The sequence below is a fragment of the Vipera berus genome (genome assembly GCF_964194415.1).
Source record: "Vipera berus genome assembly, chromosome: 6".
NCBI lineage: Eukaryota > Metazoa > Chordata > Lepidosauria > Squamata > Viperidae > Vipera > Vipera berus.
Genome location: NC_138208.1, coordinates 57,800,096 through 57,812,393, shown reverse-complemented (window position 1 = coordinate 57,812,393; position 12,298 = coordinate 57,800,096). Strand labels below are relative to the sequence as shown.

The 12,298-nt window shown below is 40.8% G+C and overlaps 1 protein-coding gene across 3 annotated transcripts in view; it reads right to left on the bottom strand.

Annotated features, from left to right (window-relative positions):
* Positions 1-6,972, bottom strand: part of UTP20 (UTP20 small subunit processome component) — an 88,834-nt gene extending 81,862 nt beyond the window's left edge. For 2 of the 3 annotated variants that reach the window (XM_081331571.1, XM_081331572.1), the window contains exons 1-5: positions 6,791-6,972; positions 6,046-6,126; positions 4,639-4,705; positions 2,258-2,390; positions 693-881 (exon numbers count right to left, since the gene is read on the bottom strand). In XM_081331571.1, the coding sequence (XP_081187697.1) occupies positions 693-881; positions 2,258-2,390; positions 4,639-4,705; positions 6,046-6,126; positions 6,791-6,835 (515 nt within the window). In that variant the 5' untranslated portion in view covers positions 6,836-6,972. The remainder of the gene's footprint in view (positions 1-692; positions 882-2,257; positions 2,391-4,638; positions 4,706-6,045; positions 6,127-6,790) is intronic. The other variant, XM_081331573.1, reaches the window with a different exon arrangement.
* Between the last annotated feature and the right edge of the window lie 5,326 nt (positions 6,973-12,298).

Below are 12,298 nucleotides of genomic sequence, written 5' to 3'. Positions count from 1 at the left end.
GGTCCATTGTGGATTCTGTTTAAAATTAATAAATATTAGGAGAGTTTTTTATGGCTTGTACCAATCACTGATTTATATTTATTTAGATTTATGGAAAGGTAGTTTGGTATAGCAGTTAGGGGACTGGACTGGAAAAGAGACTATGTATTCTCCCAGAGACAGAAGAGCTGGCTGAATGTCTTTGGGCTGGACACTTTCTCAACACAATGCATCTCCCAGGGTTATTGTTATGGAGAAAATAGGAGGAGCATTAGTCTACAATCTTGAGTTTTACAACATGAAGGAGACATGTGTGTTTAATCAATGTTATTGCACAGATAATTCTTACAGAGTTATTTTTAAGACAAGTATTTGTTTTTGGATATGGTGAAAGGTTCTAGCACATTAAGGACTTTGATTAAAATTAATATCATAAGAATTAGGCACATGCTTAAGATTAGTGATAGACCCTGATATACATTATAGTTGAGATTTTCTTTTAGAACACTGAGTTATGAAGTTAGGGTTCTAGTTTATTAAATTAATGTTACAATATATAACATATATATCACTATTGATATTTCCAGGGTTAGGTTTATAGCATATATTTTGCCTGGTCAGTAAAATGAATTAAGGATTAGCACTCAAATGATGGGAGTTAATAAAACTTGCATACTAAAATCCTCTATAATATTTTTGATCAAAATGCTTACCCATAAATGTTGGTCATGTCCTTCACCATCAGTCTCCATAAATATTTGTAAAGGTATGAAAGTGATGTAAAGGCCCATTCTAACAACTCTGTGTCCTGAGTATCTAACAGACTTGTAATGCAGAGAAAAAAATCTTGAAAGTGTGGATAAAAATCTGTCTGAAGATCTCGGGCCAGCTGTACCACCAAACTAGATTGAAAAACATATAGCAGAATTATGACTTGATTTGCACATTGTATTAAACTACTTTGTTTAATTGAGTATTCCTTAATTGGATAGGCTCACACAATATGTTTGACTAAAAACTATGGTTTTCAATTATAATAAGTTGCATGGGGCACTAAATCAGAATGAAACAAATAACATTATGACATAGCTCAACGTGTGAACACAGCCTGTAACAAACATACATATTCAATAGTAGTTACAAATAGCTCTGAAAAATCTTGCTGCCCTAGTGTGCTCAGAGTGCAATGTATTTATATAATGTATTCTTATATGTGAAACATTCTTCAGCTACAGGTAATATCAACTACAACAGTTTTGAGAAGCAGATATAATTAGTATTATTGTTCCACTATTAGTTTATTGTATCATCTATATGTATGAACTATTTAATCTGCAGTATAGTACTTTTTCCAATCTGTTGTCCTCTTGATCTGTTGGATCAATTTCCATCATCATTTGGTCATAAACATCCATAAATAATGTATATCTGCTGATATCCAATACAGTTGGAAAACATCAAACTGGAGAAGACTATTCTACATTAAAATGTGATGTATGACCTATATGAATTATGTGATTCATGCAGATTGGCTTCACACATTGCACTGCAATTGATTTTACCTCATACTTTAAACCAAAAGTAGAGATCATATTATAGGTTAATGCATCGTGTGAACCCAGTCAAAGTGTTGTAAATAAAGCAACAGAAACAATCATTAGGATTAAAAATATTAAAGACACTTACCGTGTTTCCCCAAAAGTAAGACCTACCCTGAAAATAAGCCCTAGCTTGATTTTTGGAGGTGGGCCTAATATAAGCCCTACCCCCAAAACAAGCCCTAGTTTGGGGACGAGGCACACACCTAAAAATCAAGCTAGGGTGGGGGTGGGTGGAGCTGCCCCAAGAGCCCTACACCCACTTACCTTGCAGCCAGGCCTCTTCTTGCCAGCCCACTTCTTCTGCAGTGTCCTCGGGCCTGCATTTCGCAAACAGAGGCCTTTCTGCAAGGCCTGTACAGCCGAGAACCGAGCTATGAGTCCATACCTCACTTCTCAGCTGCAGTGGCCTTCTGGAAAGGCCTTTGCGAAATGCAGGCTGGAGCTCCATTCTCTGGTGCAAAATGAAGCTGTTCCTTTGGCCACAGAAGTAATGGGCTGGCTGGGCGAGGCTCAGTGAGTGGAAAAGACACCCACCCCCCCCAAATAACACCTTTTCGAGGCAAAAAAAAGACCGGATCTTATTTTCAGGGAAAATATTTTATTTACAGATAAAAATACCCACATTCTTGTCTTGTGTCTGTGAAGAAAATGTATTTCTGATGACAACATGTACTTACTCCAAAAGGGGTTGAAATGCAAGACTGTTTTTCACTTGCAGGTGGGTTTTCAAGCTTTTTACAATGTCATTCTGATAGTATACTATCTGGTTGAAAGACTGGCATTTGTTGACTACCTGTCTGTAGAATGTCACTATTTTGAAAAAAATATATAAAAATGTTAGGGGAAAAAAACAGAGAAAACAATAAAGTAATTAGTAACAGTTATACGTAATTCAAAGATAGTACTTTTTTGTCAGGGCTAAGTGAAAACACTAAAGCTCTCTATTTATATGCATTTGAGAATTTATGTATGTATGCATAAAATAAATATAGGATTGCAGTCTCTATTTATTTTTAAAAAGTTTCCATCTGGATGAGTCAATAAGAATTAACAACATAACCTCTTCATTTATCTTACTCTGATACAGAACGTATCAGAAATCTTCCAATTTTAAAAATTAAAAATAGGTAATTATAACACATACACATGAAATCAGGATAAAGAAACAGATTTTTTGCAAGACTTTTCTCAGCCCTAAAAATATTACATCAGTGAATGAATCACACAGCAGCACGTTTTTAGGGACCATCCTGAATGATTCATTTACTGTACACATCAAAAGCTATATGAACTCAATTATCCAATCATGCTGATGTAATATTTTTAAAGCTGAAAAAAGTAAATTCAATTAATTTATACCTAGAAAACTTCCAATAGTAACACTAGAAAGTAACTCCTCCATATGTAAGGAAATAAAAACTTATTTTAGAAAAGACACCACCAGGTAAAATTTGAGAATATATATGAGAATGAAATAAGGCTGACATAGATGTACTCTGCCAAAACGCTGAAGTACACTTTTTTGGTGGCATCAGAGAAATGGGTTCATGCCATTATAATCAGAGGGAACATATCACTGATATATTATGATACACTAAGTATCAAGGTATCATAACTGTTGTAGAAAGACTGTAATTGACCATCAGGTACATAGAATGTGAATGCCACCATCTGTGCATTAGATCTATGCCACTCCTGGCTGATTAAGGCCACCCAAGAGGATGGTTCCAGGCCACTGTGATTCATCCTTGTTAGAAAGAGTGTTCCTGGCTCCTTTTAAACAGGCACTGGTGTGCCACCTCCTCAAGAAGCTATTGCTAGACTCTACCATTCTGTACAATTTTTGTCCAGTCTTCCACATCCCCTTTTAAGAGAAGGTGGTGGCTTTGCAGAACCAGAGAATCCCAGAAGAAAAATGGGTTAGGGTTATTTGGACTCTTTTCAATCAGATTCCAGGTCTGGATATGAGACTGAAACTGCAATGGTCACACTCACAGATGATCTCTGGTAGGAGTGGGATGGAGGTGATGCATCCATCCTCAGAGGTTTTTGATACCATCAACCACAGTATCCTTTTGGGCTGACTTAGGGAATTGGGGATGGGTGGCTCAGTTCTGACCTGGTTCACCTACTTTCTCCAAGGTTGGTCCCAGTCGGTTTGGATAGGGAGCGAGAGGACCACCTCTCAGCCCCTGTTTGGTAGCATGCCATAGGGCTTGATGGTCTCTCTCTCTCTCTCTTTTAAATATATATATTTGATTAGATTAGATTAGATTAGATTAGATTAGATTAGAAAAGAAACAAGAACTCAGATTGACATGCACTAAAGAAACGGAAGAAGGTGGGGCCTGTTAAACAACTCAATGACAAATGAGTGACTCACAAAATTAATGGAGTTCATTATCTTTACACTAATATTTAGTATAAACAAATCTGATCTTTCACACATACAACAATCTGATGAAATTAATCCCATGACCAGAATGCAAGATTTGAATGCAATGACTTCAATAGGAACAAAAGCAATAGGGAGGTTGCATTGCTTTTTAAAAATATCCACTCTTGCTTAAAAATCTAAACGGATGAATTAAGCAATGTTGTACGGTAGCAAGTTCTAGGGTTAAATTAAGTGAGGGAACCAACAAAGTAATAGTGCTTTTGGTATATTACTGTCCATCCAATCTAAGAGGAGATGTAGATAATGACTTGCAAAATTAAACTGCAGGTATTTTAAGAGATATGAAGTAGAAAATGACATCTGATGTCAACAAATTACTTGACACCTGTTGGGAAACAAATGTAGCCAAACATAATCCTTCCAGAAAATTCCTGGCTGTCTTAGCAAGACAACTGTTTTTATGGAGGGAAGGAGGCACAGAAAACAACTATTTTTTACTTGATGCTAACAAAAAACTGAAGATTTAGTTTAGAAACTGGAAGTAGCAGAAACAAAGGGACAAAGCAACTATGAAATTCTGAATTTCTTATTGTAAGTACTTGGATTTCTAAGTGAAATGCAATACAAAATATTTTTTTTGGGGAAAAAAAAAGATTATACCAAAATGCCGTGTCAGATTCAGCTCTCTCCATTTCTCAAGTCCTTCATGAAAATAGGTCTCAACCTCCTACCAAAATCAAGCGTATACATTAATCAGTGAACATATATATAATTTTCCAAAGAATAAGGGACACAATCTTTTCTGTCGTAGATCAATATTCCAGTAGTTATTGTATTGCATACATAATTTGAAACGATTTGCCAGACAATTTCAAAAAGAACTGAAAATCCTAATAAATCAACTACTATGGCAATATCTTATAATACAATAGTAATAATTTGACAGTAGGAAGCCAAGTGCCAATTTTTGTTATAGTAAAATATTAATTTTTCTATAGCTTGTTTTCACTGTTTTACTACCAAAAAAGAAAAAGAAAGGAATAGAAAAAATAGGAACATTAAGAGACTTTCTACAGTTAATGTACACTTTCACTAAAATTAATAGATCTTTTGTTATACTACATGAAGTCCTAACCATGTCAGCATTATATAAGTTAATGGGATATGTATATAAATTTTCCTTGATTTTTTTTAAAATTTGTTTTGTTCTTTTTATAACTAAACAATCATATTCAAAAGCTGACTTTGACATATTGTAGATCTGCCTAAAATAGGGTCTGCATCTATATTATAATTACTATTAAATTGAAAACAATACTATTTATCATAGCATTTAAGAGTAAATAAAGAGAAACCATTCAATAAATTTTCTCAGTTCAAGGTAGATAGCTATAACAACAACTCTTCCATGCTGCCATAATTTCAGCATGGAAGTTGATGTACATGTGTCCAAATAAAAGGGTATTTGTGGTGGATTAATTGCCCCCTCAGTCACCAAAAGGATTTATTTATTTGCAGACACCCACATTATTTGTAATTTGAGATGTGGTACAATGAGGCCCATATGTCTTTTTGTCATAGTTCGCCATCTGTACAGTGGAGCTACAGAACTTATTTAATGTAAAGGTAAAATGAGGACCCAGATTGTTGGGGGCAATAAGCTGACTTTGTAAAATGCCGCTGGGGTGGGGGGCGAAAGACCTAATAAGCAGGCATATACATAGAATGAAGGCTATTGCTAAGCACATTGATTTGTGCTTCTTAGATCGTAAGCCGCCCTGAGTCTTCGGAGAAGGGTGGGATAAAAATGGGATTAAAAAAAATGTATACCTCAAACTTTCCATCAACAGTGGCACACAAGGCAGCTAATTGCATTATGGGAATAATATAAGAATGTACCACAAAGGAACAGTAATCTTGTTACCACACTGGGAGGGAGGGACAGAGAGGGAGGACAATGATATCAGCAAGTAAACAAAAGACAGATAACTGTTCCTATCACTAAAAAATATGATATATGGCAATATTCTCACAAAGACAATATGACTTCAAGACTGTTGGTCTTACCTCAGCATAGCTTCCTGTTCTATCAATGCGGTGTATAATGTCAATGTTTACATTGCTTAAACGTTCCGAAAAAGTGAGAAACTACAAAAACAACAACACAGAAGATACTCTGGCTGAATATCAGTAACATTCATGAAATTACACTGTAAAAGAATACTTTGCCATTTGTATCAAATCTGATGCCACTACATCTTTTAAAAAATTGTCCTATAATGGCATGGTGCTTATGAAAACACATGTCCTATACATATACTATAATCTTCTGATACTAACACATATAAGAATGTGAATTAGTCCTTTTTTGCACTTAACCACATGTTCCACATTCCAGATAATAATAGTAATAGAATACTATAAGCCAAAGATAATGACAAGGTTGGCTGAAAAACTTGCTCCAATCCCCAAACAGGAGCCTTCCCAATCTAGTACTGTAAATTGTTCTGTCTGGACGAATTTGCTCAATTCACTTACTTGTAGATGACACTAAATATTATTATAATGTACATGTTACTGGATAGGCAACTAGAATTATTTTCATTCGCAAACTAATGATCTAACTAGTATTTAGCACCAGTGAAAATATCTATTAATTTCCTAATGTTAATATGAAAATAGATGTCACAATTTCAGATCTAAGTTCTATTAAAATCAATGACGTATCCAGGATTAAATTAACAGCAACGCATGTATTAATTATCCTTTGCGGTAAATCAAATATGAAATTGATCTGGCACTCGTATCTCACCCGATGCGTGTTCTCAGTCTTATGAGCTGACGATTTGGTCTTCATGTATACGAATTTTTTTTTTAAAAAAAAAGCTACTTTAGGAGATGATGGTGGTAAACTAAGCAAGAGATCTTGCGAAAAACTATTTATTCAGTCGTATACCGTACAAACATGTGCGCCTTCAGCTCCAGGAAGCTACCATCTTGACTGAGGGATTCTGGGATACGACCATCATGTGACACGTAAGCCGGAAAAAAAGAAAAGTGAGAGGGAAACTCGGCTTGGTGGCGTCATTTTACAAATCTTTCTGAGGTCTCTGTGACACATAATTCGTTTGTGCCTTTTAATAACATTTGTCAGTTGAAAAAAATATTACCAGACTTCTAATTTTTTGTCGCTATAAATTAACACGACTCTTATTCTGTAGAGTCTGGTGTCCGTGTGCATTAGTCAGCTACCAGAGAAAGTGCTGAACCGAATACATTAAGATAAAGAGAAGTAACTCGTGGGTGGATTTTGGAATAGATCTATAGACAGAATCCTTGGGAGTCGAATCTAATACAAATAAATAATTGGACAAACGATCAAACTCTAATGGGAAATCTTGTATTATTGAGAGTCTGCTGTCAGTGATGAGTTTGGGGCTGGCGTTTCCGTGTTTTTTTGCAAGTACACTTCTAAAATGATACTGAAAATCTACAGTTTAATCGATTTGCAGTGATTAAAGCTATATTTAGGGCTTGAGCTTAGGGATAAAGTCGGCTGCTTCCTGCCCTGCATATTTGCATATTTTATTGGTTAGGTTGTATCCCATCTCTATTCAGCTTTCTTTTGTACAACTTAAGGAAGTGAATATAATGCTCCTTCCCTCCTCCTATGTCCTTACAAAAACTTTGTGGGGTGGGTTAGGCTGGGGGAGAGCCATCTACTCGAAGTTATCTACACAGCTTCTGTGCCTGAGGGAAGACTAATCCATAGTCTCTCTGTTTTTAGTCTAGGAATTTTAATTACTATTACCATATTTTTCAGTTAAAATATATTAGACTTTCTCACAATAAAAAGTTAATGTATTTAGCATCTGAATACCTGACAACATGATTTCAATGTTTAAACTGCAGATATATTAAAAGATTTAAACAGAAAAAGTAGTAAAGCATGGAATGTTGGTGTAGGGGGAGAAGAAAAATAATGCAGTTTGCTAATCTAAACCTGCCATTTTTTGTGACACCAAGACAAGCAGAGGCATGCCTTCTAAGCAGAGGGATTAACCATTAGCATGCTTTTCTGTAACTACTATATACTAGAAGAAAATTCATCAATTCTGTAAAAATAGGAAGTATAACTAAATAGCTATGTGATTTTTTTTGTACTTGATGAAGTAAATCCAATATAACAAAATATTTACTGTAGAAGTAAAGGTAATGCTACACAGTGGGAGAATTTTTTTTAAAAAGGCCATTAGTAAGTTAGAGCCAGTATCTGAAAAAGAGCTCAAGAAGCATTATCAGAAAGTGAGAGAACCGCATCAACATCTTATCAGATAGTTGGCATATCAAACTTTGGGAACCAGAAAAGAAACTGTAGAAAACAAATCTCAGAAGGGCAAAAGGAACTATGAACACAAATGCAACAATGAGAGCAAAAGATTTTCTTTTTCAATATAGCTTTGCAATTAGCAGAACACTGTGTTCATAACACATTGAAAGAGTCTAGCTGCTTTATTACCTTAGGGCAGGGGTGTCAAACTGCCAGCCTGCGGGCCGGATGCATCATGCCGAAACTGTGCCCACCCCATTGCCGGCAATGGAAAAAAAGTCACAATATGTCACAACACATCACATGATGTTGCGAGTTTGACACCCCTGCCTTAGGGCCTTAGGGAAAATAGGGAAAGGAGTCTCAATGAATGGTGTCTACTTGTTCTCCCATTATAAAAACGTTTTTAACTCAGCTATTCAAAATTAGCTTGTCCAAGATACCCAGTCATTATCATCTGTGAATACTTCATCAAAATAAGTGGGAGGAACTTCAGCATGTGCACAAAGAAGAGAGAAAAAGGAGACTGCTTCATTAAAAGTGGAGCTCATAAAACCATAGGAGTAATTACAAAATTGTATAATTAGCAATAGCAATAGCACTTAGACTTATATACTGCTCCGCATCCCTTTACAGCCCTCTCCAAGTGGTTTACAAAGTCATATTGCCCCGAAAAATTTGGGTCCTCATTTTACCAACCTTGGAAGAATGGAAGGTTGAGTCAACCTTGAGCTGGTCAGGATTGAACTCCTGGTAGTAGGCAGAGTTAGTCTGCATTCTAATTGTAATGTATTGGCCTTATCTGTGTAATTCACTTGCTTTATGTCTCTAACTGCTTGCTTAATGGCTGACCTACTTTCTGTGTGTTATGTAATGGTTGTTGTGCTGAGCTAGACTTGCTGTCTCCTGGCTGTTAAGTATGTTTGGGGCAGGAAACTGCTACTTTAAATCTATTGGTCACCACCTAGAGGCCAACCGTATAAATAGCTGCGCAGCTATTTTTTTTTCTCGACCCAAGATGGCGGCGGTCATCTGTTGAGCTCTGGGAGCGTTTGTGCGGCGTGAATGTCTCCCCGCCCGGAATGAAGATCGGCCGCGGCCCGGCTCTACCTTGGACTGCTGGCGGGCGCCATTTCCTGCGGCATGGAGGCTTCCCGCCCCTGGAAACTGCAGCAGCGGCCTGGCAGCCCGAAGATTGGCTGTACCTTGGATCAACTGGCAGGCGCTTTTTGCGGCGTGGATGTTTCCTGCTCTCCCGGAATGGTGGCAGTGACCTGGCGGCCTGAGGATCAGCCGCGGCCTGGCCTAGCGTCCTGGCTGAACTGGCTTGCGCCCTTGTTATGGTGTGGAGGCCTCCCGCCCTTTCGGAACAGCAGCAGTGGCCGGGAGATTATGGTGGCCTGATGATCGGCCATGGCCGCATTTAACGCCTGGTTGGAGGTTGGAGCAGGTGCAGTTGATGAGCACCGTATTTCGGTACGTTGGCCCCCCTCTTCATGGCAAATGCAGAAGCAGCGAGGAGACGACAGTGGCCTGGAGATTGGCTACAGATGTGATCTCGGAACTATAACTGTGGTGTTTTGACACGGGAACTTTCTGCTTATCTGCTTATTTTAACATTAAGCTGGTTATTTGGACATGGTTTATGCCCCTGCTCCTGTGACTTCCCTATTGATAGTCCGGAATCGACCTGGGACCTGACCGTGGTGAGAGGGCAGTTCTGGATTGGCTATCAACCACCCCTCTGGTGTGAGAGACCAGTTGGGGTAGGTTTACCCCAGTAGTTGTATTCTGTCCACCCCAGGCTGGATGCCTCAGCTGTAGTGAGAAGGCGGTTGGGGTTTCTTTTGCATGGTTACTGGCTCGGGTGAGAGCGGAGCTGGATTGGTGGACTTGAGGTACTTCCGGATTCAATATCAACGTCATCTTGATATTAACTTAATACCATCTGACTACCCATTTGTTTATAAGTGCCCTATGTGGATATCTTTAACACTATATGGCTCGTCTGCGTTACTCTAGTGCTGACTTGTACGCCCTCAGGGGGGCTTCTCCCTCCTAGGTACGACCTGCCGCCTTTTCCTGTAATTCCCTTAATGACGGGCCCAATTTTTGGGACCCCGAGAGGTGGCTGGGCATGGATAGGGGCCTCTGGTGGAAATGCATCAAGAGGCCCCTAGTATGTTTTTTAGCCAGTTGTTTTAAAGGGTTAGGGAGGGGGGGAATGGTAGGGTTGGGAGGGAATTAGGATGTGCTTCCTCAACCGGTTGTCAGTCTGGGCCTGAGATGGTTCCCGGCGAGATGGGGTTGGGGTTGGGGGCTTCTGGTTTTCCTGGCATTGGGGTGGGGTCTCAAATCCCCACGACGATTGGGAATGGCAGCAGGCGGTCACACGGAGAGCCATATCGACATCTGGGATCACGCCCCTGCTGTCTTCAAGCGGTGGCGTGCTCCGACCCTCCGGTTGCTACCCGTTTATCCGGGGGTGAGGGGGATCAGGTCCCTGAGCTCAGGCTGGTGTACTTCAACGCCAGATCCGTGGTGAACTAGGCTCCCCTCGTCCACGATTTGATTGAGGAGGAACGCGCGGACCTGGCATGTATTACAGAAACCTGGTTGGGCTCAGAGGGAGGTGTCCCTCTGACTGAGCTTTGCCCTCCAGGTTTCTGTGTGTTGCATCATCCGAGGGCTCAGGGCAGGGGCGGTGGGGTGGCGGTAGTTATACGGGAGACCTTATGTCCGCGGGAGTCCACTGTTGTACAGATAGGCAGGAGTGAGTCCCTCCTCCTGAGGTGTGGCCCTGGGGCTCAGTTGGGCTTGTTGCTAACATACCTGGCGCCCAGCTGTGTGGCAACGGCCCTGCCTGAGCTTCTTGACGCCCTCTCAGGGTTGTTGGTTGAGTTTCCCAGACTTATAGTTCTGGGCAACTTTAACCTGCCTTCTCTGGGAGGGTCATCTGAGTTAGCCTGGGAGTTCTTGGCCTCCATGACGGCCATGGACCTGACCCAAGTAATTCAGGGTCCGACTCATGGGGGGACACACTCTCAACCTAGTTTTCTTATCTGGGCAGTGGCTTGATGATCTGGGAGGGGGCTCGCCAACTATTGTCCCCCTGTCATGGTCCAATCATCACCTCCTGTGATTGGTCTTCTGTTATGCCACCCCCCGCTGCTGGGCTGCGGAACTGACTAGGTGGTTCCGCCCCAGGTGCCTAATGGACCCAGAACGGTTCCAGACGGCGCTTGGGTCTATACCTATCCCCCTCACTCACAGCCCGGCCGACGCCTTGGTGGATACCTGGGAAAAGGCTGCCACCGAGGTGCTCGACCGTGTTGTACCTTTGCGACCCCTGACCCGGCGCAGATCCCGGTGGGCTCCATGGTTTTCTGTGGAGCTCCGGGAGATGAAGCGTAGGAGACGGGGTCTAGAGAGCTGTTGGAGATCCAGCCGATCCGAATCTGACCGATTGCAGTTAAGAATCTTTATAAGGTCTTATCTTGCGGCGATGAGGACGGCAAAGGCTAATTACTTCGCTGCCCTCATCGCGTCCGTAGATAATAGCCCAGCCGCCCTGTTTAGGGTGACTTGCTGTTTAGGGTGACAGGACTTGCTGTTTAGGGTGACAGGAGGTGAGGGAGGATCCCTTACAGGGACAGGCCGAGGAGTTTAGTCATCATCTGATGGACAAAATCACTCAGATCCGGGCCGGTTTGGACTCTTACTGGGCAAAGTCTGACGTGGAGGAATCGGACGGTCTTGAGCATGTTATCTGGACTGAGTTCGATTCTGTTTCCCCTGATGATGTGGACAGGATGATGGGGAGGCTGAGCTCCACCACCTGTTTGTTGGACCCATGCCCCTCCTGGCTAGTTTATGCGGCCCGGGAGGAGACACGAGGCTGGTTCCAGGCAGTAATAACTGCTTCCTTGAAGGAGGGTATCTTCCCTGCCACCTTGAAGGAGGTGGTGGTGAGACCCCTCCTCAAGAAGC